This window comes from Thunnus maccoyii, chromosome 7 (genome assembly GCF_910596095.1).
Source record: "Thunnus maccoyii chromosome 7, fThuMac1.1, whole genome shotgun sequence".
In the NCBI taxonomy this organism is placed as follows: Eukaryota; Metazoa; Chordata; class Actinopteri; order Scombriformes; family Scombridae; genus Thunnus; species Thunnus maccoyii.
The window spans coordinates 26,373,112-26,397,293 of NC_056539.1; the positions used below are offsets into that span (position 1 = coordinate 26,373,112).

Sequence of the window (24,182 nt, forward strand, 5' to 3'; positions counted from 1 at the left end):
CAAGCAAAGTGCTCCCAAGAGACTCTACATGACCTGTTGTTCCCCTTCTCCTTTCCACAAAGTTAGGTTGTAAAAAATAGGCAATAAATGAAAAGTGCAAAGCAAGAAACGCCTTTGAAGTTTTTCCCTACATGTTACACGCTATGCTGTCTCTGTGTTATGGGTGTATAAATAGGTAGAGGTCTGTCTGCAATGAGGTGATGAATAAAGTTTTAGCTCAGTAGTCAGCGCAGTCATCTATGATCTGGGAGACACTTATTGTAACACTTTAATTTCTTAAAATTAAAAGTGTAATAAAAATAAAAACAGGATTTTTAAGCCTCTTTCCACTTTTATTCAAATACAAATAATTTTGCTGCCTCAACAAATACAGATACAAATACAAATACTGGGCTCTCTGCACATCCCAAGCAGGTAGCCCTGTTGTAATAAAGATGCAAATCCCTGCCGTGCTGGGCTGATGCACTGAGTCAAACCGAGTCAAGCCAAGCCAGCATGTATGGAAAAGACCTACAAGTTGGCCAGCGCCTTGCATGGCAGCTCCGTTGCATCAGTGTGCAAGTGTGCGTGTGAATGGGTGAATGAAAGACAAAAATTGTAAAGCATTTTGTCTGTTAAGGTAGAAAAGCGCTTTATAAGTGCAATCCATTTACCATTTACTGTTTGAAAGAGCGAGGAGGCTTGAGTGAGGGTACAAGAGAGCATCCTTCCTAGAAACTGACCTACCCCTTGACTGGAAATCTGTTGTGATTGGACGCTGCAGCTAATCAGGCTGATCTGATACTACATCACTGCAGATTTTATTTGTTTTGTGATTTCTAGTCCAGTCAAATTGCTTTTTTTGCATTCACTGAAGGTCTTTACTAGATTGTGTCCTTATGAGTGCAGTGCAAAATATTGTTTTGTGTGATTTTTGTTACTCTTGTTTTCATTTATTGTCACAAATAAATAATACTTGTGTTATTTAATTTTCAGTGTAGAGAGTGAGAGGTCTGCTAAACTGACAAGAATATCATGAAAATCCTAATTTTTTTTGGGTGTCTTACTTTCAAATGAAACCGGCAAAGTGTAACAGTGTTATTGATACATTATAAACTCATTTATTTGCATGAAACTGTCACATACAATAAATGAGGGCTGAGTGAACATTCAGCAGAAAGACGTGCTTTCAAGTTTAGTTTTTTATTTTTATTTTTTTTTTTTTTTGCACAATTTTAAAACAAATACACAAAAATGACAAAGAACAAATAATATACAGTGCAGGGAGAGGCAGAAAACCCAGTGGGCTTATTTGAAGCCTCCCCCCAAAAAAGTTAAAATTTCACAATGTTACAGAAAATATTATGACTACATAAAAGTGATGGCAAACTAATATACATATATATAAATACAATAATAAAAACAAAATAAAAATTCTGTAAAACATCACATTTTTTCTTGAAAACAGCATAACAAAGCATTAGCAAAACATTTGATTTCACTTGATAACTTTTTCTTTTATTCAGTTTCTTTCACTCAAAAAGCAAATATTTTGAAAAGAGCAATAACACATTTCAGCTGAATAAGTAATATATAACAGGGGTTTTCAACTGTGGGCCTCCCCTCAGACAAAAAAAAGTGGGAAAATGGGAAAAAGGCACCCACTCAGTTTACTTGCTTAGTTTCACTCAATTCCTGGATACCTATGGGATCATGATTATGTTATTTGATCCCATAGACACTCAACAATTGAGCCAAGATAGCCTGATATTGCTGTTTGACATACTTCAGACTATACAAAATACATAAAAATGGTCTGAAGGCATTTATTTGTTTCTGACTACAAAAGTGGGAAAGACAATAACATTCCCCAAAACTACTGTATCTCTGAACTATCTCTTTAACCAAATCACACACATTTAGGCTATTTTATGTGATCTCCTTTTGATAACTAATGTAATAACTAGTGTAATTTTTTTTTCACTTCCATTCAGTGAGCCTCCCTTGAAACTGGAGCCCCCCGGGGGAGGCCCACCTCCCACTTTAAACATCTCTGGTATATAGTACAGAATGTAAAAGTCAGTGCAGTGAATAAAAAAGATATAAACTCTATCAAACAACTGGGTGGATTTTTAAATGATTTCTTGACTCAACATTTATCCAGATGAGACCATAAGACTCCAAACTCCAGACTCTGGATTCACGAAAATCTTTAGGTAAAAAAAAGTTACAGCTGTTCACCTGAGAGAGGTTAATGATGACAAAATATAACTATATACAGATAATTATGTTACAAATGGTCCAATCAGATCTCCTCTCTGCTCTTCTTTTAGTGGTCTTAAGAAAGGTCTCACTACTTCACTATTATTTTGGCAGTGAGTGACATCATTCCTCGCCATACTGTGTCGCAAAAACCTGACTCAGACTGAGAGGAGAGATGAAACCAAAGATGATTTTCTTCATCAGTGGGTTTGTGTGGCCCCTTGGGGGTCCAACTCTGCTCCCTGGGCTCTTTCCTCTTCAACTGGCTCTCCTTCAGCTCTGGGAACACCAAGGTTATAAGAATCCAGTTCAATGTTCTCCTGTGGGCCCGACTTCTGCCCCCTGTTGGCCTGGAGAGACATGACAACACAAATCGAAGTCACTGCATCATTCCTCTCTTCAGTTCAATATGAACAGGCTGAGTGCTTCATTTCAACCAGTCCTCTATACAACAAACATGTGCTCAGTACCTTGAAGATGAAAAAGATGGCAGTGACGACCAAAGGCAGAGTCACTAGCAGGACAACCAGTCTGATTATGTGGTCTGTTGGATCTGACGAGACACATTTAGTCATCACATTAGATCACATGACATGATGAGTACAACAGCTCCCATTAAACAGAAACTTTAGTGATGTTAAATCTCCTAAAATCACTGAAGTCTGAAGCAGCTTGTTGATTCAGCTCTTGGAGTTCATCTAATCCCCTCTGTATGCTGATGATGTTGGACAAAAGCAACTAATGTGTTTACAGCTGGTTTGAAAGAGTAAACTGAAATCTGCTGATTCTCTCCTTAAACTCCTGTCTGTTTGAAATGATTCAACTGATTGTTAACAATCAAGATCTTTACATGCAGTTAAATCAAATGTGATCCTGGTGAAGCTCTGAGCTCTCCTGATGACATAAAGCTCTTCATGTAAAGTGCTGTTTATTATCATTATAATGGTTATCTGGCTTCACTGACTGGTTTGCTGCCTTTTACTTTTCACCTGATGACTTTTTTTTATTATGTTTTGCAAACATGTAAAGAAAGTCAGTGTGACGTCTTAGTTCAACTGAGCTTCATACTCTGCTTCAGCTTACCTTGGACAGTGAGAAAGAGCACACGGCTCTCAGAGGAGAAGTTATGAGAAAAAACATAGATGTTATAAACACAGCTGTAGTTTCCTTGGTGGGTGGGGTCTGCAGCAGTAAACAGGAAGTCAGCAAAGTGATTGACAGCTAGCTGGGTGTAGTTGTGTGTCGTGTCGGAGGAGGTGAAGGTGAGCTGGAAGGATCCTCCTAGGTACTGAGGTTGGATGGAGCAGCTTATGGTGAAGTTGGAACCCTGGTGCACCCAAAACCCCTGCTGCTTGGCGTCAGAGACCCCACCCATGGTAGAAGACAGAGAGATGATTGGCTGAACCAGGAGATCTGCAAACACAGAGAGATGATTGGCTGAGCCAGCAGGTATGTAAACACAGAAAGATGATGAATACTTTGTCTTCTGTGAGAAGCTGGATGTTGTTGTTTTTTTCAAATAAATGAACATTGATCACTGAGAGGTGATCGCACAACACAGAGAACTCCTACATTCATGTGTAATACAGAGGAGTCAGAGAACAGAGGAAATAGATTAAGATCCTCAACTGCTTTCGGATCGGACAGAAAACAGCTGCATTTTTATTCATCTGAGATGATCAACATGTTAACACTGCATGCACAATAGTTTCCAACAGAAACAAATACTGAACATAACACTAACATATCATCAGTTTTTAAGTTGACATATTGAACTTGTTAGCGAACAGTTGCTTATTTGTTTAAGCAGCAACCAACAATTATTAATTTGTAATTTGGCTGTTGCTTGTAAGGTGGATGTGACTGAGCTGGCTGAGGAGAACTGCAGAGTGTGTTAGTGAACCACAGCAGGATGCTTAAAGATGCAGATTGTCTCAGTCTGAAGCAATGAGCCTCCGGGAACAAGCTAACCTCTCTACCCTTTAGGATGCCATCATCCTGGATAAGTTTACAGTTCAGTGCAATAGAAACCACCAACTATCACTGTGACAGATGAAGAAAAATACAGTGGAAACCGCTTATAGTGATCACGTCAGTCCGGGTCAAATTGATCACTATGAGTGGATATTATAACTGATTTTTTTTTTTCTTAATTTCTCATGCAGATTACCATCTAATTGACATTTGTATATTTATTACATGAATATAAAGTAATGAAACCAGCAGCTTTGCTATTCATTGAATTTTATTGACTGTTTCAAAATACAGAACAGCTGTTTCAAACACTTGTTGTTTTGCTGCTATATCTCGTTGGCTCATTTTTGGCAGTTTGTCGTAAGCTTCAAGGAGACTACGTTTTTCATTGAGAGAAAATGACTTTTCTTTTTTTTTTCCCATCACGATTTCACAGCTCCATTCTCCCAGCCCGAAGCAGACAGGTTGTGTGTTGTGCGTTTAGGCTGCGGGGGTGGGGGCCACAGGGGCAGCACAGCGAGAAAGTTGAACCAGAATCAACTTTTTGAGAAACGCCACCCGTAAGGCTGTACAACCCTGCCATGAGGGAAGACAAAAACATTACTAGAAAGAGGGGAGGACATTTCTCTTCATTTCGCAACGTTAAAAGTATAGTTAGGCTTTGCTGTCGGCTTCCCAACTCATTTTAAAAAAGACGAGAGAGAGAGAGAGAGAAGTAGTGGTCAAACGAGCTAGAGAGTGGATGAGGAGAGCGAGCAGTGGTGGCGAGAAAGCCGGTGAATGAGAGGAAGAAAACGTTATTTTCTGATTGTTTCACAGCAGTTACAAATAAACACACACACACCCGCACCTCCGCACAAACCTGCAGAGGTGCACCGCAACGCTTGATAATGGTGCTGCAGCCACTTAATACACATCATACTGTACTATGGGAGTATGGTAAAAAGAAAATACAAGTACCGTAGTTTCAATTTTTTTCCCCATATGTTTTCATGTATGACAAGACCCAAAATGAACACTGTAAGCGGACTACTTGATTATTATAAGCAAATTATTTAAACAGCATTTGTAAAGGAATGATTCTGTCCTGAGCTTTTTGATCCATATAAGTGGTTGACTACTTTAACTGTGATCACTTAAGCAGTTTCCACTGTATTACTGTCATAGATGATGTCACTGATGGACTTACCTGAGCAGGTGAGCTCCATGATGATGGAGGAAGCAAACTTTAATGTTGCACAGTCCCTCAGTGCAGATCCAGACTGAACACACTCAGGTTTGATCAGCCAAATATATCTGCCTGAGGTATTATTTCTACTTCCTGTTGAAACAGCAGAGCCACAGTCTAGAGCTCTACAGGCTAGAGTTGCTTCCTTCAGGGTCCATTGATCGCTGCTCACTGGTCTCCACACTACTTGTTTCACCTCCAGTGTACCTGCACAGCGACTGGCTCCTCCCATCAACCTGACAGGCTCTGAACAGAAACAAGAGAGTCATCAGTAAAAGAACAAAGTGAGTTTCATTAGAACAAAAATTAAATCAAAGCTACAGCTCCTCTTCTACCTGAGCAAGTGAGTCTAACAGCTTTGCTAGGTGAACAGGTCCTTCTAGCTGAGTCTGATATTCCACAGTCCAGGAGAGATGACTCATGGCCTCTACACTGGAACTCTTTGGTCCACATTGGAGCCTCCGCTTCTTCATAGAGCACCCCCTGGAGGACTGAAGGAGTCCCACAGTTGAGTTCCCGACAGACAACCTCTGCATCCCACTGGTCAAAGTCAGCTTCACACACTGAGAACCACGACTGCTCAGACTTCACCTCCAGTCTGCCTGAACACAAACTAGTCCCACTCACCAGCCTGACAGATTCTGGAGAGAGAGAGGATTTACAATTCAGTGCTGATCTTTATTTACCACCTTATATACTATAAAAAACATAATACACTTATTTGCAAACAGAAATATAACAAATCTCAGGAGGTCCCCTCCTGGAGCCCAGACGGGGAGTGTCTGGTGGCCGGCTTTGTCCCATGGAGCCTGGTAAGGCACAGACTGAAGAAGCTACATGAAGTGCACCCCCCACCCACAGGGATGATGGAATATTATATCATGTAAAATGGTGTGCTTGAAAACAGGGTCTTGTTCCTGTAATCTTAGTTTTGTAACCTTTAAGGTTTCTTACTGCAACCTTGTTTTTTAAGTCTGAGCATCCAGTTACAAGCTTGCAAGCACACTTTCACACACTGTGAAGCAACAAAAACTCGCACACAGACGTTTGACAGGTTTACTGCATGATAATGTCGAGTAAAATGGTTTTGCACACTGAGTGGTGAATTCACAAAAGGATTGCACAGCTTTTGCAGCAGCTAAACCTGGGCAAATGAACCAAACAAAAAAAACAACAACGTGTAATTCATAAAGCACCAGCAAAGGGTGAAATGCCCTCCTGCACTCCACTGCCGAGCAAATTGCTTCTCAGTGCTACTTTGCTATTTTCATGTATTTAAATTAGGTAATATGCACACTTTTGCTGGAAAACTGGCCCCTTTCTATGCAAATGAACCTGAGTCTAATTTACAAAGATCAGCGATAACAGCCACACGCAGTTAGAGTGAAATTATTAGCGGGGGGGGGGCTCAGTGTGTGTGTTCCTCTGCTAATTAAAGATACGCAATTTGAGGCTTTTGTCCTCTCAGCAGTTTTCATTGTGGACCAATCTGTTGTATATGTATGTGCAATATTTGATTTCCAATCATTTTTAAATCATTGTGGTTCTGATAAACTGTTCATATTGAATAAGTATTGACTATGTATTTTTTTGAGACTGTGGAATGTGTATGATTTTTGTGTATGCATGATCTAAGGCAGTTCTAAATTTGTTCGCAGACTAAGAACAAATTCAGGTAAGAACATATTGATGAATCCTGGATTTGTGCTTAAAACGTTTGCACGCAAGGTTTAAGCACAGATTTGTGTGTGCGCACTGTCTGTAAATGAGGCCCAATGTCTGGAGTTCATATGCAAAAATGGCTATAGATGATGTCACTGATGGACTTACCTGAGCATGTGATCTCCAAGATGGAGGACGGAAACGACGATGATGATGCACAGTCACTCAGTCCAGATGCAGACTCAACACATTCAGGTGGGATGAGCCATTTAGATATTCCTGAGGGCTCCTTTCTCTCTCCCGTTGAAACAGCAGAGCCACAATTCAGAGCTCTGCAGACTACAGCTGCTCTCTTCAGGGTCCAGAAGAACTCACTCACTGGTCTCCACTCTACTTTTTTCACTTCCAGTGTACCTGTATATAGAGGGTTTTAAGGGCCAAATATATATATATATATATATATATATATATAGATGTGTGTGTGTGTGTGTATATGTATATATATTTATAATGCTCAATTGTCACCATAAATAAATAAATCACAAATTAAATGAGACATTAAATACATGAATGTTAAATTTATGTATGTATTTATTTATTAATTTGTATACATATTTGTATATTTATTTATGTATTAATTTATTCACACATTTATTTATCTATTTATAATTTTATTTATTTATTTATTTATTTATTTATATACTTTCATTTATCCATAGCGTAACTTGCTGCAGCTAAATAAATAAATGTGTCAACTTCACCCATCAAAAGTCAGGGGTGGAGTCTAACCTGCCATTGGTGGTTGAACTTGAATTTACTGCTTTTGCCTAATTCAAGACTGCAGCACCCAGTACGGTTCTTAATGAAGTCTTTCATGCTACAATGGTAGATATGTTGGCTGTAGCTAAACAGATGGAGGCAAATGCCAATTGCTATGCTTTTTTTGATCAGATTGAGGGCCTCACTGAACGAATTGGAATGATATCGGCCCTGACTGACACAGAAAGGAATGAAGCTATATTCACAATCGCAGATTTTGCTGGGTCTGTAATACTGCTCATTCACCAATCAGAGGATTTAACCTGCCCCCTGACTTTTGATGGATGAGACAGATTTTATTATTTTACTGCAGCAAGTTACACTATGGATAAATAAAAGTATATATAAATAAATGAATAAAATTATAAATAAATAAATAAATGTGTGAATAAATTAATAGGTAAATAAATTAAGTAATATACAAATGAATATATATATATATATATATATATATATATATATATATATATATATATATATATATATATATATATATAATGTGTAAATATATAAATAAATGAATAAATAAATACACAAATACATTTAATGTTTATATATTTAATGTCTCATTTAATTTATGATTTTTTATTTTTGGTGACAAGCATTAAATTAAATAATTATTCATTTATAAATTTGTTTCAGCATTAAATTAAATAGTTATTTATGTATTCATTCATTTAAGCATTTCATTATATAATTTCACCCCTTAAAACTTTCCATACCTGCACAGCTACTGGCTCCTCCCACCAACCTGACAGGCTCTGAACAGAAACAAGAGAGTCATCAGTAAAAGAATAAAGTGAGTTTCATTAGAGCAGAAATGAGGCCAGATCAAAGCTGCAGCTGCTCTTCTACCTGAGCAGGTGAGTCCAACAGCTTTGCCAGATGAGCAGGTGCTTCTAGCTGAATCTGATCTTCCACAGTTCAGGAGAGATGACTCATGGCCTCTACACTGGAACTCTTTGGTCCACATTGGAGCCTCCACCTCCTCATAGAGCACCCCCTGGAGGACTGAAGGAGTCCCACAGCCAAGCTCCCTACAGACCACCTTTGCATCCTGCTGGTCAAAGTCAGCTTCACACACTGAGAACCACGACTGCTCAGACTTCACCTCCAGTCTGCCTGAACACAGACTAGTCCCAATCACCAGCCTGACAGGGTCTGGAGAGAAAGAGGATTTACAATTCAGTACTGATCTTTATTTACCACCTTATATACTATAACAAACATAATACATTTATTTGTAAACAGAAATATAACAAATCTCAGGAGGTCCCCTCCTGGAGCCCAGATGGGGAGTCTCTGGTGGCCGGCTTTGGCCCATGGAGCCTGGTAAGGCACAGACTGAAGAAGCAACATGGAGCGGACCCGTGGACCCACAACCCACAGGGATGATGGAATATTATATGATGTAAAATGGTGTGCTTGAAAACAGGGTTTTGTACCTGTAATCTTAGTTTTGTAACCTTTAAGGTTTCTGCCTGCCTGTTTTTTTTGAGCGTCCAGTTACAAGCTTACAAGCTCACTTTCACACACTGTGAAGCAACAAAAACTCACACAAAGACTTTTTTTTACTGCATGATAATGTCGGGTAAAATGCTTTTTCTATAAAATAAAAATGTCCTGAAAAGCTCTGGTGGAGCACAGGATTCATCCGTATAAACCTGGAATCTGATCCAAACTGATCCGGTGTTAATGATATTTACCACTGCTGTGCCGCGTGCGTAAATGCGTTCGGCCTCTTTCTCAGTTTGGAGACACAGTTAAGCTTTCAGCTGCCGTGTGATGCTGCAGGTGTTTAATAAACTCAAAAAGAATCTGACACAGCCAGCTGTGGGCAACAAATGGAACATCAGTACTAATGTTTCTGCGAAATCCCGGAAACATTTAGTGACACCTGAACAACATTATTGTAAGAGTCAGACAATCGAACACGTTTCAGACCTGCCTGAATCACATTACTAGGTGTATTTTGATGGACATTTCAGTAGATTATGTTACAGATGTGTAATACTAGAGACGTAACAGAAGCAAAATACATGAGAGTTGGTTTGTGATTGTGGATAGCTCTGTGTGTGCACACCTCTGTTAATTAAATACACACAATTTGAGGCTTTTTTTGCTCTTTGTATTTTTCACTGTGGACCAATCTGTGTGCTTAAATGTAGAGAAAGGCCTGAAACACTGGAAACAAGGGCAAACTGCACTCAGCTACAAAACTTTATGGGCGTTTGCACTGTCATATCATTCATCATATCAAAATATCTTTTGTGAAGAGGACCTTGAGACGAGGCAAATAGCGGTTGCAAATGATGCGCGATGCATGGTGCTCTCAGCAATCACAATCCATTCTTTGCGAATTCACCCCTGAGGTTTCTTAAACAGAAAGAACAGGAAAAAATATAACATATTGACCGCTATAAAGCTGCTAGCTACGAGATCTAGACTGACTACAGACTTCACACTGATGGCTTCACAGAACCAGCTCTGAAGGTAGCGCTAATGGGAAAGAGGACTTCCTGTAATTTTTCATAAAATAAAAGCAGTTTTATTTCTGGTGAAGATCTGAAAAATACTGAATTACAACCACAGCGTACTTTTTGCATAATGTCCTGCCTCCTGCACCCTTCACCTAAACCAAACAGAATATTTCCAGTAGGTGACAACGCATCAGTTGTGCGGAAGGACAACTCCAGAAGACCTAATTCTCCTGAAAATGGGGCTCATTCAGTAATATGTGCGTAGAAATGTTCTTACTTTGTGCACACAATAAGTGTCCATGCAAAATTACTGCTGGATTCATGACACAGGCCAATTTTGTTCTCACCACCATGTGTATGTTAGTGAATCAGAATCATTCTAAATTGACAGGCGCATGCCTGTTATCAGTAATTGGCGTACTACCACGCCCCCATTTTTCTGTATAAGGAAAGCTCTGTTGGAGTGGTGCAGCAGTGGAGAGAGCTGTCACTCATTGCAAAGACAGCTATGATGGTAAAATTGTGGAAAACTTCACTGCTAGTGAAATGCAAACAATAGATTGCTAGCAAATTTGGCTGGTAAACATGTCATTGGCACAATCGTTTGGAGCCTTATTGTGTTATGAGAAACAGCTGGTTCCACAGAACATAATCAGAGAGTCAGGAGGATTCAAAATAATCAAACCAATTTATTAACAAAATCAACTACTACTAACAAAGGCAAAAGCTAAAGCATAGCAAAACAAACACATGAACAAACAGCTGCTGCCAAGGCTGGGAAGTGGAGAGTGTGAGCAACATTCCTGCCCCTGTAATACGTCCTCTCTCAATCACAGCAGATCAGGGCCACCTGGGAGAGAGGACAATACATGATAAGTGTAATGTCACATTATAAATATCCTAACCAGCAGGGGGGGGATTCCTGCAACAAGCACAAAGCCAACAAAACTGTGATCACCACACAGTACACCTGGCTCCAGGAACACAAACCATCAAAAACATCCAGACAACACAGGCCTACTGCCACTTAGCCACCAAATCTAGATACAAAAACACATTGAAGACTTTAAAAGTTTTCAGTCAGCTTCAACGAGCCCCCAAATTATGTTATGACCCTCAGCAGCTCGTTCTGCAGAAGGCCAAACATAATCAAAGAGTCAGGAGGATTCAAAATAATCAAACCAATTTATTAACAAAACCAACAACTACTAACAAAAGCTGATGGGCCGGCCAAAAAGAACAAAAAAGGAGGGAAGATACCCAGACCAACCCACAAAAGGTCATAGGATCTGGGCTCTCCCCTCTAACCTAATTCCACATGAAAACTAATCCTAACAGAAATGAAGCCACGAAAACAGGACTACCAGACCCACTAAACAAACCAAAGACTAACAAAGGCAAAAGCTAAAGCATAGCAAAACAAACACATGAACAAACAGTTGCTGCCAAGGCTGGGAAGTGGAGAGGAGAGTGCGAGCCACATTCCTGCCCCCTTTATAGGTCCTCCCTCAATCACACCAGATCAAGGCAACCTGGGAGAGAGGACAATGCATGATAAGTGTAATGTCACGTTATACATATCCTATACATAACCTAGCCACTCCGGATTTATCTAAATAAATCTCTACTGCTGTGCCAGGTGTGCATCGTGTTTCGTCTCTGTCCACAACAGGCCGCGATGTACCGAAAGCAGAGCGGCCCTCCCTGTGTCACTACTGAACTGTCAGGCTGTGAGGAACACTGAACAGGCTGCTGGTTAACCAGCTACATATATCATGGACAAATATGATGGGGGAAATTAATCAGTGTCACATTCCAATTTGGAAATTATGATATATAAGCTATTGTCATCTAAAAGTGGAAACAGGACAATTTTAATATATTAATAATTTCATTATAGTTATGATGATGATTTATGGATTACAATGTCTTAGCTATTAATTGCATTATTAGTAAATACATTGTTTATTATCAGCAATTTCATACTTTTCAGTGTTGTATATTTAGGCCCGATCATTTTTTAAATAACTGTGGTTCCAATAAACTGTTTGTGAAATGTTTATTATTTGTGTGTAATGCAGTAAGGCAGTTCTAAATTTGTTTGCAGAGTAAGAACAAATTCAGGTAAGAACATATTGATGAATCCCAGATTTGTGCTTAAAGCGTTCGTACGCAAGGTTTAAGCACAGATTTGTGTGTATGCACTGTTTGTGAATGAGGCCCAGTGTCCGGAGTTCATATGTGAAAATGGATATAGATGATGTCACTGATGGACTTACCTGAGCATGTGATCTCCACGACGGAGGAAAATGATGATAAATATGTACAATCTCTCAGTGCAGATCCAGACTCAACACAGTTAGGAATGATGATAAATGCAGCTTTGTCTGAGGGCTCCTTTCTCCCTCCTACTGAAACAGCAGGGCCACAGTTCAGAGCTCTGCAGACTACAGCTGCTTCCTTCAGGGTCCAGAAGTACTCACTCACTGGTTTCCACTCTACTCCACTATTCTCCACTATTTGTTTCAACTCCAGTGTACCTGCATGGAGAGGGTTTTAAGGTCCAAAACTAAATATATAAATACATAAATAATTATATAATTAAATGCTTGAATAAATGTATAATTATATAACACTTAAATAAATGAATAAATGTATAATTATATAATTTAATGCTTAATATATGTGTGTGTGTGTGTGTGTGTGTATGTATATATATGTATATACACATTCACATATTTATTCATTCGTTTATATTAATTTATGTATGTATTAATTTATTCACACATTTATTTATCTATTTACAATTTTATTATTCATTGATATACTTTCATTTAGCCATAGTGTAACTTGCTGCAGCTAAATAAATAAATGTGTCACCTTCATCCATCAAAAGTCAGGGGGCAGACTCTCCCCTGCGATTGGTGATTGAACTTGAATTTACTGCTTTTCAGACTGCAGCACCCAGTGCAGATCTTAATAAAAATCTTTCATGCTACAATGGTAGATTTGTTAACTGTTGCTAAACAGATGGAGGCAAATGCCAATTCCTATGCTTTTTTTGATCAGATTGAGGGCTTCGCTGAACAAATTGGAATGATATCGACCCTGACCTGGCCTCTTTAATACTGTTCATTCACCAATCAGAGGCTTTAACCCGCTCCCTGACTTTTGATGGATGAATGTGACAAATTTATTTATTTTGCTGCAGCAACTTACACAATGGATAAATAAAAGTATATATAAATAAATGAATAAAATTATATATAGATAGATAAATGTGTGAATAAATTAATTAGTAAATATATTAATTAATATACAAATAAATAGATAAATTTAACATTCATATATTTAATGTTAATTTGTGATTTATTTATTTATGGTGACAATTAAGCATTCAATCAAATAATTATTTATTTATTCATTTATTTATTTAAGCATTAAATTATATAAGTATTTATTTATTCATTTATTTAAGCATTATATAATTATTTATGTATTTATATATTTAGTTTCGTCCCTTAAAACCCTCCATACCTGCACAACGACTGGCTCTTCCCACCAATCTGAAAGGCTCTGAACAGAAACAAGAGAGTCATCAGTAAAAGAATAAAGTGAGTTTCATTAGAGCAGAAATTAAGCAAAATCAAAGCTGCAGCTCCTCTTCTACCTGAGCAGGTGAGTCCAACAGCTTTGCCAGGTGAGCAGGTCCTTCTAGCTGAGTCTGATCTTCCACAGTCCAGGAGAGATGACTCATGGCCCCCACACTGGAACTCTTTGGCCCACATTGGACCCTTCACTTCTACATACAGGGGCCCCTGGAGGACTGAAGGAGGCCCACAGCCAAGCTCCCGACAGACAACCTCTGCATCCTGCTGGTCAAAGTCAGCTTCACACACTGTGAACCACGACTGCTCAGACTTCACCTCCAGTCTGCCTGAACACAGACTAGTCCCACTCACCAGCCTGACAGATTCTGGAGAGAGAGAGGATTTACAATTCAGTGCTGATCTTTATTTACCACCTTATATACTATAACAAACATAATACATCTCTTTGTAAACAGCAATGTAACAAATTTCAGGAAGTCCCCTCCTGGAGTCTGGCCGGCGAGTCTTGGATGGCCGGCCTTGGCCCATGGAGCCTGGTCAGGCACAGACTGAATACACAACATGGAGTGGACCTGTGGACCCACAACCCACAGGGATTATGGAATATTATATCATGTAAAACGCAGTGCTTGAAAACAGGGTTTTGTACCTGCAATCTTAGTTTTGTAACCTTTAAGGTTTCTGCCTGCCTGTTTTTTCTGAGCGTCCAGTTACAAGCTTGCAAGCTCACTTTCACACACTGTGAAGCAACAAACTCGCACACAGACTTTTGACAGGTTTACTGCATGATAAAGTCGAGTAAAATGGTTTTGTATCCTGAGTGGTGAATTCACAAAAGGATTGCGCGGCTTTTGCAGCAGCTAAACCTGGGCAAATGAAACAAACAAAAAATAAATAAAAGTGTAATTCACAAAGCACCCACAAAGGGTGAAATGTACTCCCAACTGCACTGCCAAGCAAATAGCATCTCAGTGCTTCTTTGCTGCACGTATTTAAATTGTGTAATATGCAAAATTGGACCCTTTCTATGCAAATGAACCTGATTGCATAAACAGTCCGATTCACAAAGACCAGTGCTAACATCCACACACAGTTAGAGTGAAATTATTAGTGTCTGCAGAGAGTTGGTGGTAACTGAAGCGCACTCACTTACTCCTCTCTCTCTCTCTCTCTCTGTATAACAGCTGACCTGTGTAGATGTGTAGCAGAACACAAAAGATTAATTACCGTCAGATGCGGACCCATGCGGTGTTAATGAAGTTACCACTGCTGTAAATACACACAGCCTCTTTCTCTGTTTGGAGACACATTTACCCTTTCAGCTGCTGTGTGATGCTGCAGGTGTTTAATAAACTCAAAAGAAAGAATCTGACACTGATCATTCATACCATTTACCCTGAAGCTTATCTTATTCTGTTGTGTCTTCTATTCAAATAGCACTTTGCTTCATATTCAGCCTTTCCACACTCCTGACACTGTAAATTGGTTTGAGGGTTGTGTCTCTGGTGGGGAAGGAGCTGGAGCTGGTGCAGAGGGAGAAACGGCACCAACTGGATTTAGTTGGGCTCATGTCTACACACAGCACCGAATCTGGAATCGAACTCCTGGAGAGGGGCTGGACTTTCTTCTTTTCCGGAGTTGCTCAGGGTAATAGGTGTGAGGTGAGGGTGGCGATACTCATGAGCTGTGTTGGAGTCATCCCTGCAGAGCAAGAGGGTCACCTCTGTGAGGACGTGCCACAGGAAGAATGACTCTGACTTCTTGTTTGTGCCTTTCCACCAAAAGGAAGTTCATAAAGCAGCTATGTTTTTTTCTCCTATTGTACTGGAGTTACCTCCTGTTGCTGGCCAGAAGAGTGCAGTCTGTTCCAGGAGTTGGACAGTCTGGGATTTAGGCTGTTTGATTGAAAGTTAACCGTGAGGAAAATGGAGATGTGGATGATTCCACCTCTGTAGAACATGCGGACTACAAACAGCAGACTCTCTGACATGCTAACTTGTTTTAATTTGTGATGTAATTGTTCCTTGTAAGGTGGATGTGCCTGAGCTGGCTCGGGAGATCTGCAGGGTGTGTGTGAGAACCGCAGCAGGTTGCTTAAAGGTGCAGATTGTCTCAGTTTGAAGAAATGATCCTCCAGGAACAAGCTAACTTCTCTACCCTTTAGCATACTGTTGTCCTGGATAAGTTTACAGTTAAGTCCAATGGAAACCACCAACTATCACGGTGACAGAGGAAGGAAAATATTACTGTCATAAGCCACTTTCACACATGCACTGCAACCCTGAAATTTTCCGGACATTACCCGGAGGAGCTGTATGTGTGAATGTAAATGTCCGAATAAGTCGGACAAGACATTAAACAGACTTTACCCTGCCAGCTCCCTAGTACAAAGTCCATGTAATATCTGATTAGGCCCATGTGTGAATACAGCAGTGAAACCACAGACCATCACTGTATCAGAGGAAGGAAAATATTACTGTCATAGATGATGTCAATAATGGACTTACCTGAGCAGGTGAGTTCCACGATGGAAGAAGACAGCGATGATGTTGCACAGTCCCACAGTGCAGATCCAGAATGAGCACACTCACTACTGATGATCCATACAGATCTGTCTGAGGGCTCTTTTCTATTTCCCACTGAAACAGCAGAGCCACAGTCGAGAGCTGTACAGGCTACAGTTGCATCCTTCAAGATCGAGAAAGAGGTGCTCACTGGTCTCCACTCTCCCTGTTTCACCTCCAGTGTACCTGCACAGCGCCTGGCTCCTCCCACCAACCTAACATGCACTGAGGAGAAACAAGAAAGTCATCAGTAAAAGAATAAAGTGAGTTTCATTTGAACAGAAATGAAACCAAATCAAAGCTGCAGCTCCACTTCTACCTAAGCAAGTGAGTCCAACAGCTTTGCCGGATGAGCAGGTGCTTCTAACTGAGTCTGATCTTCCACAGTGCAGGAGAGATGACTCATGGCCTCCACACCGCAACTCTTTGGTCCACATTGGGGCCTCGATCACTTCTTCATAGAGCAGCCCCTGGAGGACTGAAGGAGGCCCACAACCAAGCTCCCTACAGGCCACCTGTGCATCCTGCTGGTCAAAATCAGCTTCACACATTGAGAACCACGACTGCTCAGACTTCACCTCCAGTCTGCCTGAACACAGACTAGTCCCACTCACCAATCTGACAGGGACTGGAGAGAGAGAGAGAGAATGATCATTAGTTTTGGGAATATTTATCTGCAACTACATACCAATAAAGCTTTTTCTGAATTTGAAAGTAACAACTGATAAAGAGAGAGAGCACATTCATACCCTGACTCAAGCATAGGCAGCACTATTAAGAGGCTAGGGGAAACTTAGCTTCCCCAAAATTATCAGTGCAAAAATTTAACTTTCAACAAAATCATGATTTTTTTGGGCAGTACCTACTGGCAAACAGGCTAAGCTTTCCCTAAATTTACTGATGGCTATTGTGCACCCTACAATGCATACTGGTAAAGTTAAAATAATGAAAAAGCTTGCGTCAGCAGTTAAGCAGTTGAAAAGAGTGCAACACTGACACATCACTGGTTGATGATGATTTTGTCCTCCTCCTCCTCCTCACGTGACAAAAGAAGAGGAGAGAGCCGTTCAGTCCACACAAACTCCGACCTGTGTTCAGTGTCTCTGTCCACAGAAGCAGCCGTCTGCTCCCGGGGAGCTGAGAGGACAGCAGTTGTACAAACTACCTTCACCAGGCTGACTGACAGCAAATTCGTGTTTCTTTATTTTTTGTTGCAAATTCTTATCACTGCTGATGAATAGTTTTGATGCAAAATATTTGCAGGTGAGTATTTCACATATTTGTATATGTGTATTTGTTACATCCCCATTGTGTAAAGGCCTTTAAAGACAACAGAAAAAAACCCCTGTTAACACATCCATTTTGAACGTCTAAAAGAAGAAGAAATTGGGTGCTATCATTTTATTTTCTGGGGGGAAACCCTACATACAATCATTACAAAAGAGAAAACAATTCCCCACTCAACCTACCTTGTATGAATAGAGGTTAGGAAATAATATTGATTGAATTGGATTTAAGAAATTATATTGATTTACGGTGACATTATTAACATCTGCATTTTTTATAGACTAATGGTTACTTATTGTGAAAAAATGTGGCTCGTGTACAGTATACTTGACATATCCATTTAATATGGTGTGCTTGCCTAAGTGCCCACTAGATGGCAGTATTAGAGCACAAATGGCAACCTGTTGAAAATTGAGTAAATTGGGGGAAAAGAAAGGATTTGGTGTTGTTATTTAACGTTAAACATTAATAAACATAATTATTATTAATTTAATAATAATTTAATCTTAAACCCTCAGACAGATCTGTCTTAAACCAGTTGCCTTCCCTCAATAGCTGGTTATGGCTTCATTATTTGTTTTGACTCATTTTGGACAAGGAGACATCTCTTAAAAACTGATAATCTACATCTCAGTAGGACGGGCACGAGTCTACTAGAAATTAGAGGATTAGGGCTAGAAATTCATCTCACACATAAGCGGAGCTCCTAATCCTCTCTGTGTATCTAGCATCTCAGTGGTTAACAACAATAGGCCACATACCTCCCTCCCTCATCAATCTGTCAACAGGAATAATCTTTCCTATGTTCATTGCTGCCTCTGGTGGCTGCTGTTAATCAATCAGGACACATTAGCTTTATTTTTACACAGTGTCAGGTAATTTTTCTCCAAATCCTTTATTTGTATCGACCTCATTGTAACTTTGACTTTTTTCTAATAACACACATTTGACTATCTCAGGGTGACAATGTCTGACTTGTTATAGATTAATTTTCTGATCTTTTCTATGTTATCGTACCTGAGTCTAACAATATTCTGATTTTCTTGCACAATAGATTAAAAGAGAGTACTAACCAGCAATAAGATAACTCTATATCCAACTGTACAATCCAAAATTTAAGCTTTAAAAACCTGATATCTTAAGATTAATTCTGACACCAGTGAATCAGTGTGGTGTTAACATGCATTGATGTGTGATGATGACAGACTCTTAAGGCACAGCCTACCTGAGGCACTGTTACAGAGGTTGATGGTGAGGTTGTCAACAATGTCCAGAAGGAACGACAAGTCGCTGACACTGTACATGTGAATTTCATGGGGATCTGAGGCGATGGCCCTCAGCTGAGTCTCATTTACATTCTTCACACCTGAGAGAAAAATATAGTGTTAAAACTGTGCTTTAAAAAACTGAAATGAGAAAAGGCAAGTTTATTTGTATAGCACATTTCAACAACAAGGCAATTCAAAGTGCTTTACATAGAGCATAAAAGGCATCTAGACAGAATATAAAAGCAACACAAGGCAATGTAAATAAACATTAAATACAATTAAAAAGTGTGCCAAACAATTTGGTTGGCAAAGTGATAAAATAATGGTTTCCTGTTGCTTCCTGCAACAGTTAATTGAACATCTTTCTATTGCTTCTATCTTTAATAATCTTTTCCTTGAGTCTGCATATCAGTTAGGTAAAAAATTTGCTAAAAGGGAATTGGATATTGCTCCTATAGATGCTAAAGGCCAGGTTTTCGAGTGGGCAAAGACAGTTTGGTTTTAGACCAAATCATTCCACCAAAACTGCTACCTTGTACTTAATATAGCAAGTTAAATCTAGGCTTGATGGACGCAAAAACAGCTGAGTTAGCAGCTGCTAAGCTAACAACTACAATTGAAAGGATCACACAGTGGTTTGATAAATCATGTCTCAATCTGAATGTTTGGAAGACAAAAAGGTATGCTTTTCACTAAAGACATGGTACAACCTCAGAATGCAGTTATTATCATCAAAGGCGAAAGCATTGACATAGTCACTGATTTTAAATATCTCATATCATATTTTAAGAAATACGTTAAGAAATGGTAAAAACCATAAAGTACAATCTGGCAAACTTTATACACATCAGAAATTGTCTCGCCCTGGACGCAGCCAAGAAATTATGCATGCTGTGATCCTTTCCCATATGTTTTATTGTATTACATGTTGACGGCTGGCTGGAGAAACAGCCATAAGACCTCTTGAGTCATAATATATTATATATTACAACAAATTCTAAAAAGTAGGATACTTAAGAAAGACAACTTATTGAGCTTTGAGAGTTTTAGATTGTATTCTAATCTATATCTTGTTTATAAAATTCTAAATGGTTTGGCCCATCCACCATTATGTGACTTTGTGCATTTTCGTCCTGTGGACTCTATAAAATTGTCCAGAATATAATAGATTGTATCATACCATATCGTCCCACTGCATTTGGACAGTCAGCATTTTTACTCAGTGGAATGCCCTACCTAGTGATATGAAGAGCTGCAGCTCCTTCAGTACTTTTAAAACCAAATTAAAACATTAACCTAAATCTACTCAGTTCTGTAACCACTGACTTTACATTTTATCCTATGGTCTTCCTATGAACGTAAATATTCTGGTTTTAATTGGACAAGTATTCATTAGTCATTCTAATGGACACGTACATTGTGGGTATGTGTGATGTGCTATTGTGTGTAACCTTGTAATATCTATCCTGTATTATTTTGTACCCTTTGTACTATGTTTATTCTGTATTATTCTTTATCCCTTGTATTGTTTTTTGACTAGTACTGTGCTTTGATATGTTGTTTTTGTTTAAATGTTTTAATTGTGAAAAGGGACTGCACATGAAAACTAGCTATGAGCTAATTATAGTACAGTGCATCAAATGGCAACATTTAATGTTTAAGAATTAAACCTTAATCGACAGAGCATGCTGACGATTGCTCATTTTGAATCCCATTAAATAGAAAGCATATGTACTTTGTATCACTGACAAAGCATACCATATTCTTGGCTTGACTTTATTCCTTGTGAGCAGCAATTTGGTTTAATTCATTTCAGCCCACTATTAAAAAATGATTTAATAATGTAAGACATTAACTGATACAAAGGTTTAATGTAGTCATAAGAATCCTACTAGCTAACGTTTTCATTGGGGCAAAGTATCATGTTTAATTCATGTTAATGTCACGTCATTCTTTCATGGTAAAATAATATAGTTTCAGAGTTGCAGAGGGAAAGTCAATCACCAATAGTGTAGACCTCAATGCTGGAGTCTCTCGGGACCTGTGAATCCTGAAATAAATCCTTGGCGTCTGCATCACTAATCAGGATACCAATCTTTTGGGATTCTGCACGCATCCCAAATTCGGATTTAAAGTTGTAATTCAGGACGAGGTTCAGAGTTCTTCCTGTATGAAAATAATAAAGAGTCTTTACAAGATACAGAGACTTTATTTCATGTGTCCCTTGTTCCAGACATAAAAGTCCCATTACTTTGCTTATAGAACAAAACATCTGGTCCTTTGATAAAAAGTCAAAGCTATAAGCCTGTGTGCTATAAGCTAGAAACCTGATGTATTTCCCATAGATGTGGCCATTGTGGCTCTATGTGTGATGCAAATTTTGCTCTCTCTGGCTCCGTTATAGAGATTTGAGGGATTCACAAAAACATGTTTATCGCACACAATGACAAACAGGGCAAGCTGCTGAGACTCCTTTCCAAATAAACAATCATGAATTGCTTCAAAAGTTCATTTCAGAGTATGAACAAAAGTAATATTAAGCTATGCAAATTGATTTTATAAGTTTATAAGCAATAAGGGCTAGTGTGATACAATTTGTATTGGTGTAGTTATAATCTCATGAACCATATTTAATCACAATGTACGTATAGAGGCACGGTAGAAGAATCATAATCATACACTGGAGAAATTTGAGTGTGTTTGTATTACATGCCACTTTGCTTGGGTCTGCATTAAAGTCTTCACCTTTTAAAAAAAAAAACTCTCTGGAGGAGATCAAGAAATAAGGGTGTAAAACTTATTAAAAAAAATAATAGGCCAGAAGACAACTTGGCAATAATGGTGTAAAATGATTCCCAATACCTATATAAAAATTGGATATAATCAGGTAGAATTGAATATGCCAGTATATATCCTCAAACAGCTCAAAACCTGTTTTGAAGAGTTTTGACCAACAACGAGTGAAGGAGATAAAAGTAACATAATAATTGGTCAAAAATTAGGGAGGGTGGATGATAAGGTGTGACCTAAGCCGACCCAAGGGCATAAAAACAATGCCCCAAAGAAAAAACCTTCGGAGCGATTTGGTTCGTTGTAAAAGTGCTGATTGCTCCCCTTTTTTACCGGCATTAAAGAACACTTTGCTGCTTGGACCTCTGACTCCCTTTTTATTTTCAAAAGAGAGTTTTTTGCTCTGGTACATTTTTCTGCAACAATTTGATACAACAATATATATAGAGGGGGAAGTGAGATACAATCACAAGTGGTCACTCAAGACGCATGTGGAGATGCATATTAATGCCAGGTGTAAACAGGGCCAGGTGCACTCGTTGTTTATCATTATTATTGTTGTTGTTGTTGTTGTTGTTGTTGTTGTTGTTATTATTATTATTATTATTTCACACAGATCCTTGTCCTCCTCAGTGCTAACGAGGCTGCCTGCATTAGCATGTGTGCTTTGCTAGCAATTGGTATTTAACACTGTATGTACTCCAGTGGTAACTCTGTTCACATTGACAGTAACTACAAATAACTTTTGTCTTGTAGATAGACCCCTCTGACAGGGCTTTGAAATTGAACTTGCCATTCAAAAGACCTTTTTCTTTATCCATTGCTCCTTGCTAGTTGCTATCCGACTTAATGCTAGAGGACTTAACTACAGGTGAGGTAAGGGATCATCATAGCAGAACCCATGTTAATGCTGTCAAAAAAATTATTGGCATCAAAATAAATTTAATGTGTTATTATTGCGTTAACTTTGAAAGCCCTAGTCTGAATACAGCATAACTTAGCTGGGGAGAGCAGAGTAAACATGACACATAGAGCCAAAATGGCCACATTTATGGGAAAAACATTGGGTTCAAATAAACCGGAATTTACCTTTAATATTATAATAGCAACAATAATACAAATTCATCATTGCTCATCTAATCATCATCTAATTTTATCATTTTTTATTCATCTATTTTAAACCTAACATTTCTGGAATCAGTATAAATCAAAATACTTTTTATTAACTTTATCTGAAATTTCTGGTCTGAAGATGTTATTTGTTGGCATATACACAGTTTTCTTGACCTGTCAAGGGAGTGAATTTCATTCACAAATTGCTTAATATGTTCAATATATTCTATACTACAAATACTTGAGGTTAAAATTTTGTGCACAATACAGATCACTAACAGCTTCACTTTCCACCACTGACGGACCTAAATACAAACAGTAAATATATTTGGATCTAATCAGAGCCTCTGTCTCAGTCCCTCACAGTGTAAAGCTTGTGTAGATCAGACAGCATTCTGTTAAATCACCTAAGATGGAGCGACTTTCTCTCTGTTGCAGGTTGTCTATGGCCTTCAGCAGGGATTGTTTGGTCAGGTGGGTGTTCAGGTGCCAGTCAATTGTTGAGTCGGAGTTGTACTGATACAGACCTGCAGAAAACACAGAAATTTGTGAAACTGACACACTGACCTACCTTTGTTTTTACATGATAATGAGAATAAGATTGATGACGAGTATGAGAATAATAAGTATGTAAGAGTAAGTATGAGTAGTATGAGTGTTCTTGAGCAGATACATTGGTTTATTATTATTATTATTTTTGTTTTTTAAATTTTCATTATTATCTCATTGTCATCACCGTTGCCCCAACACTCATCCACACACATCGCATGTCTCATGCATACTCATGCCTGTACTAATATGCATATGCATAAAGGTACCAAGGGACTTAAAGGACCATTCCAGCAGTTCAGTCCAGTAGAACTAAGGCTGGAGATATACCCACTTTTTATCCACATGTGAACTCACGTAGACAACCCGCTGCTTCATGAACGGAATTGTTCACATATGCGATCACAGCAGAAAATGCGACAATTGTGCCATCGACAAGCATATTTGTCACTGTACAGCAGCAATGACACATTATACAGATACAGATAATTGTGGACTTGGTCTATTAACATCAAAGCTTTCCACCATTGTTGTCGCTGCTGACGTGCCTACTGACCCCTGACCCTGTCACATCCCCATACTACCCCTATCGTTCA

General features: G+C 38.9%; 1 protein-coding gene across 2 annotated transcripts in view; it reads right to left on the reverse strand.

The window, feature by feature from the left end:
* Positions 1–1,253: 1,253 nt before the first annotated feature.
* LOC121901121 (scavenger receptor cysteine-rich type 1 protein M130-like) overlaps positions 1,254–24,182 on the reverse strand; it is a 28,415-nt gene continuing 5,486 nt past the window's right edge. Inside the window, exons 4-19 of one of the 2 annotated variants that reach the window (XM_042417802.1) lie at positions 23,445–23,564; positions 21,139–21,300; positions 19,092–19,232; positions 16,899–17,207; positions 16,523–16,804; positions 14,075–14,380; positions 13,942–13,980; positions 12,684–12,944; positions 8,780–9,085; positions 8,647–8,685; positions 7,274–7,519; positions 5,779–6,084; positions 5,405–5,689; positions 3,325–3,654; positions 2,712–2,794; positions 1,254–2,591 (exon numbers count right to left, since the gene is read on the reverse strand). In XM_042417802.1, the coding sequence (XP_042273736.1) occupies positions 2,442–2,591; positions 2,712–2,794; positions 3,325–3,654; positions 5,405–5,689; positions 5,779–6,084; positions 7,274–7,519; positions 8,647–8,685; positions 8,780–9,085; positions 12,684–12,944; positions 13,942–13,980; positions 14,075–14,380; positions 16,523–16,804; positions 16,899–17,207; positions 19,092–19,232; positions 21,139–21,300; positions 23,445–23,564 (3,365 nt within the window). In that variant the 3' untranslated portion in view covers positions 1,254–2,441. The remainder of the gene's footprint in view (positions 2,592–2,711; positions 2,795–3,324; positions 3,655–5,404; positions 5,690–5,778; positions 6,085–7,273; positions 7,520–8,646; positions 8,686–8,779; positions 9,086–12,683; positions 12,945–13,941; positions 13,981–14,074; positions 14,381–16,522; positions 16,805–16,898; positions 17,208–19,091; positions 19,233–21,138; positions 21,301–23,444; positions 23,565–24,182) is intronic. The other variant, XM_042417803.1, reaches the window with a different exon arrangement.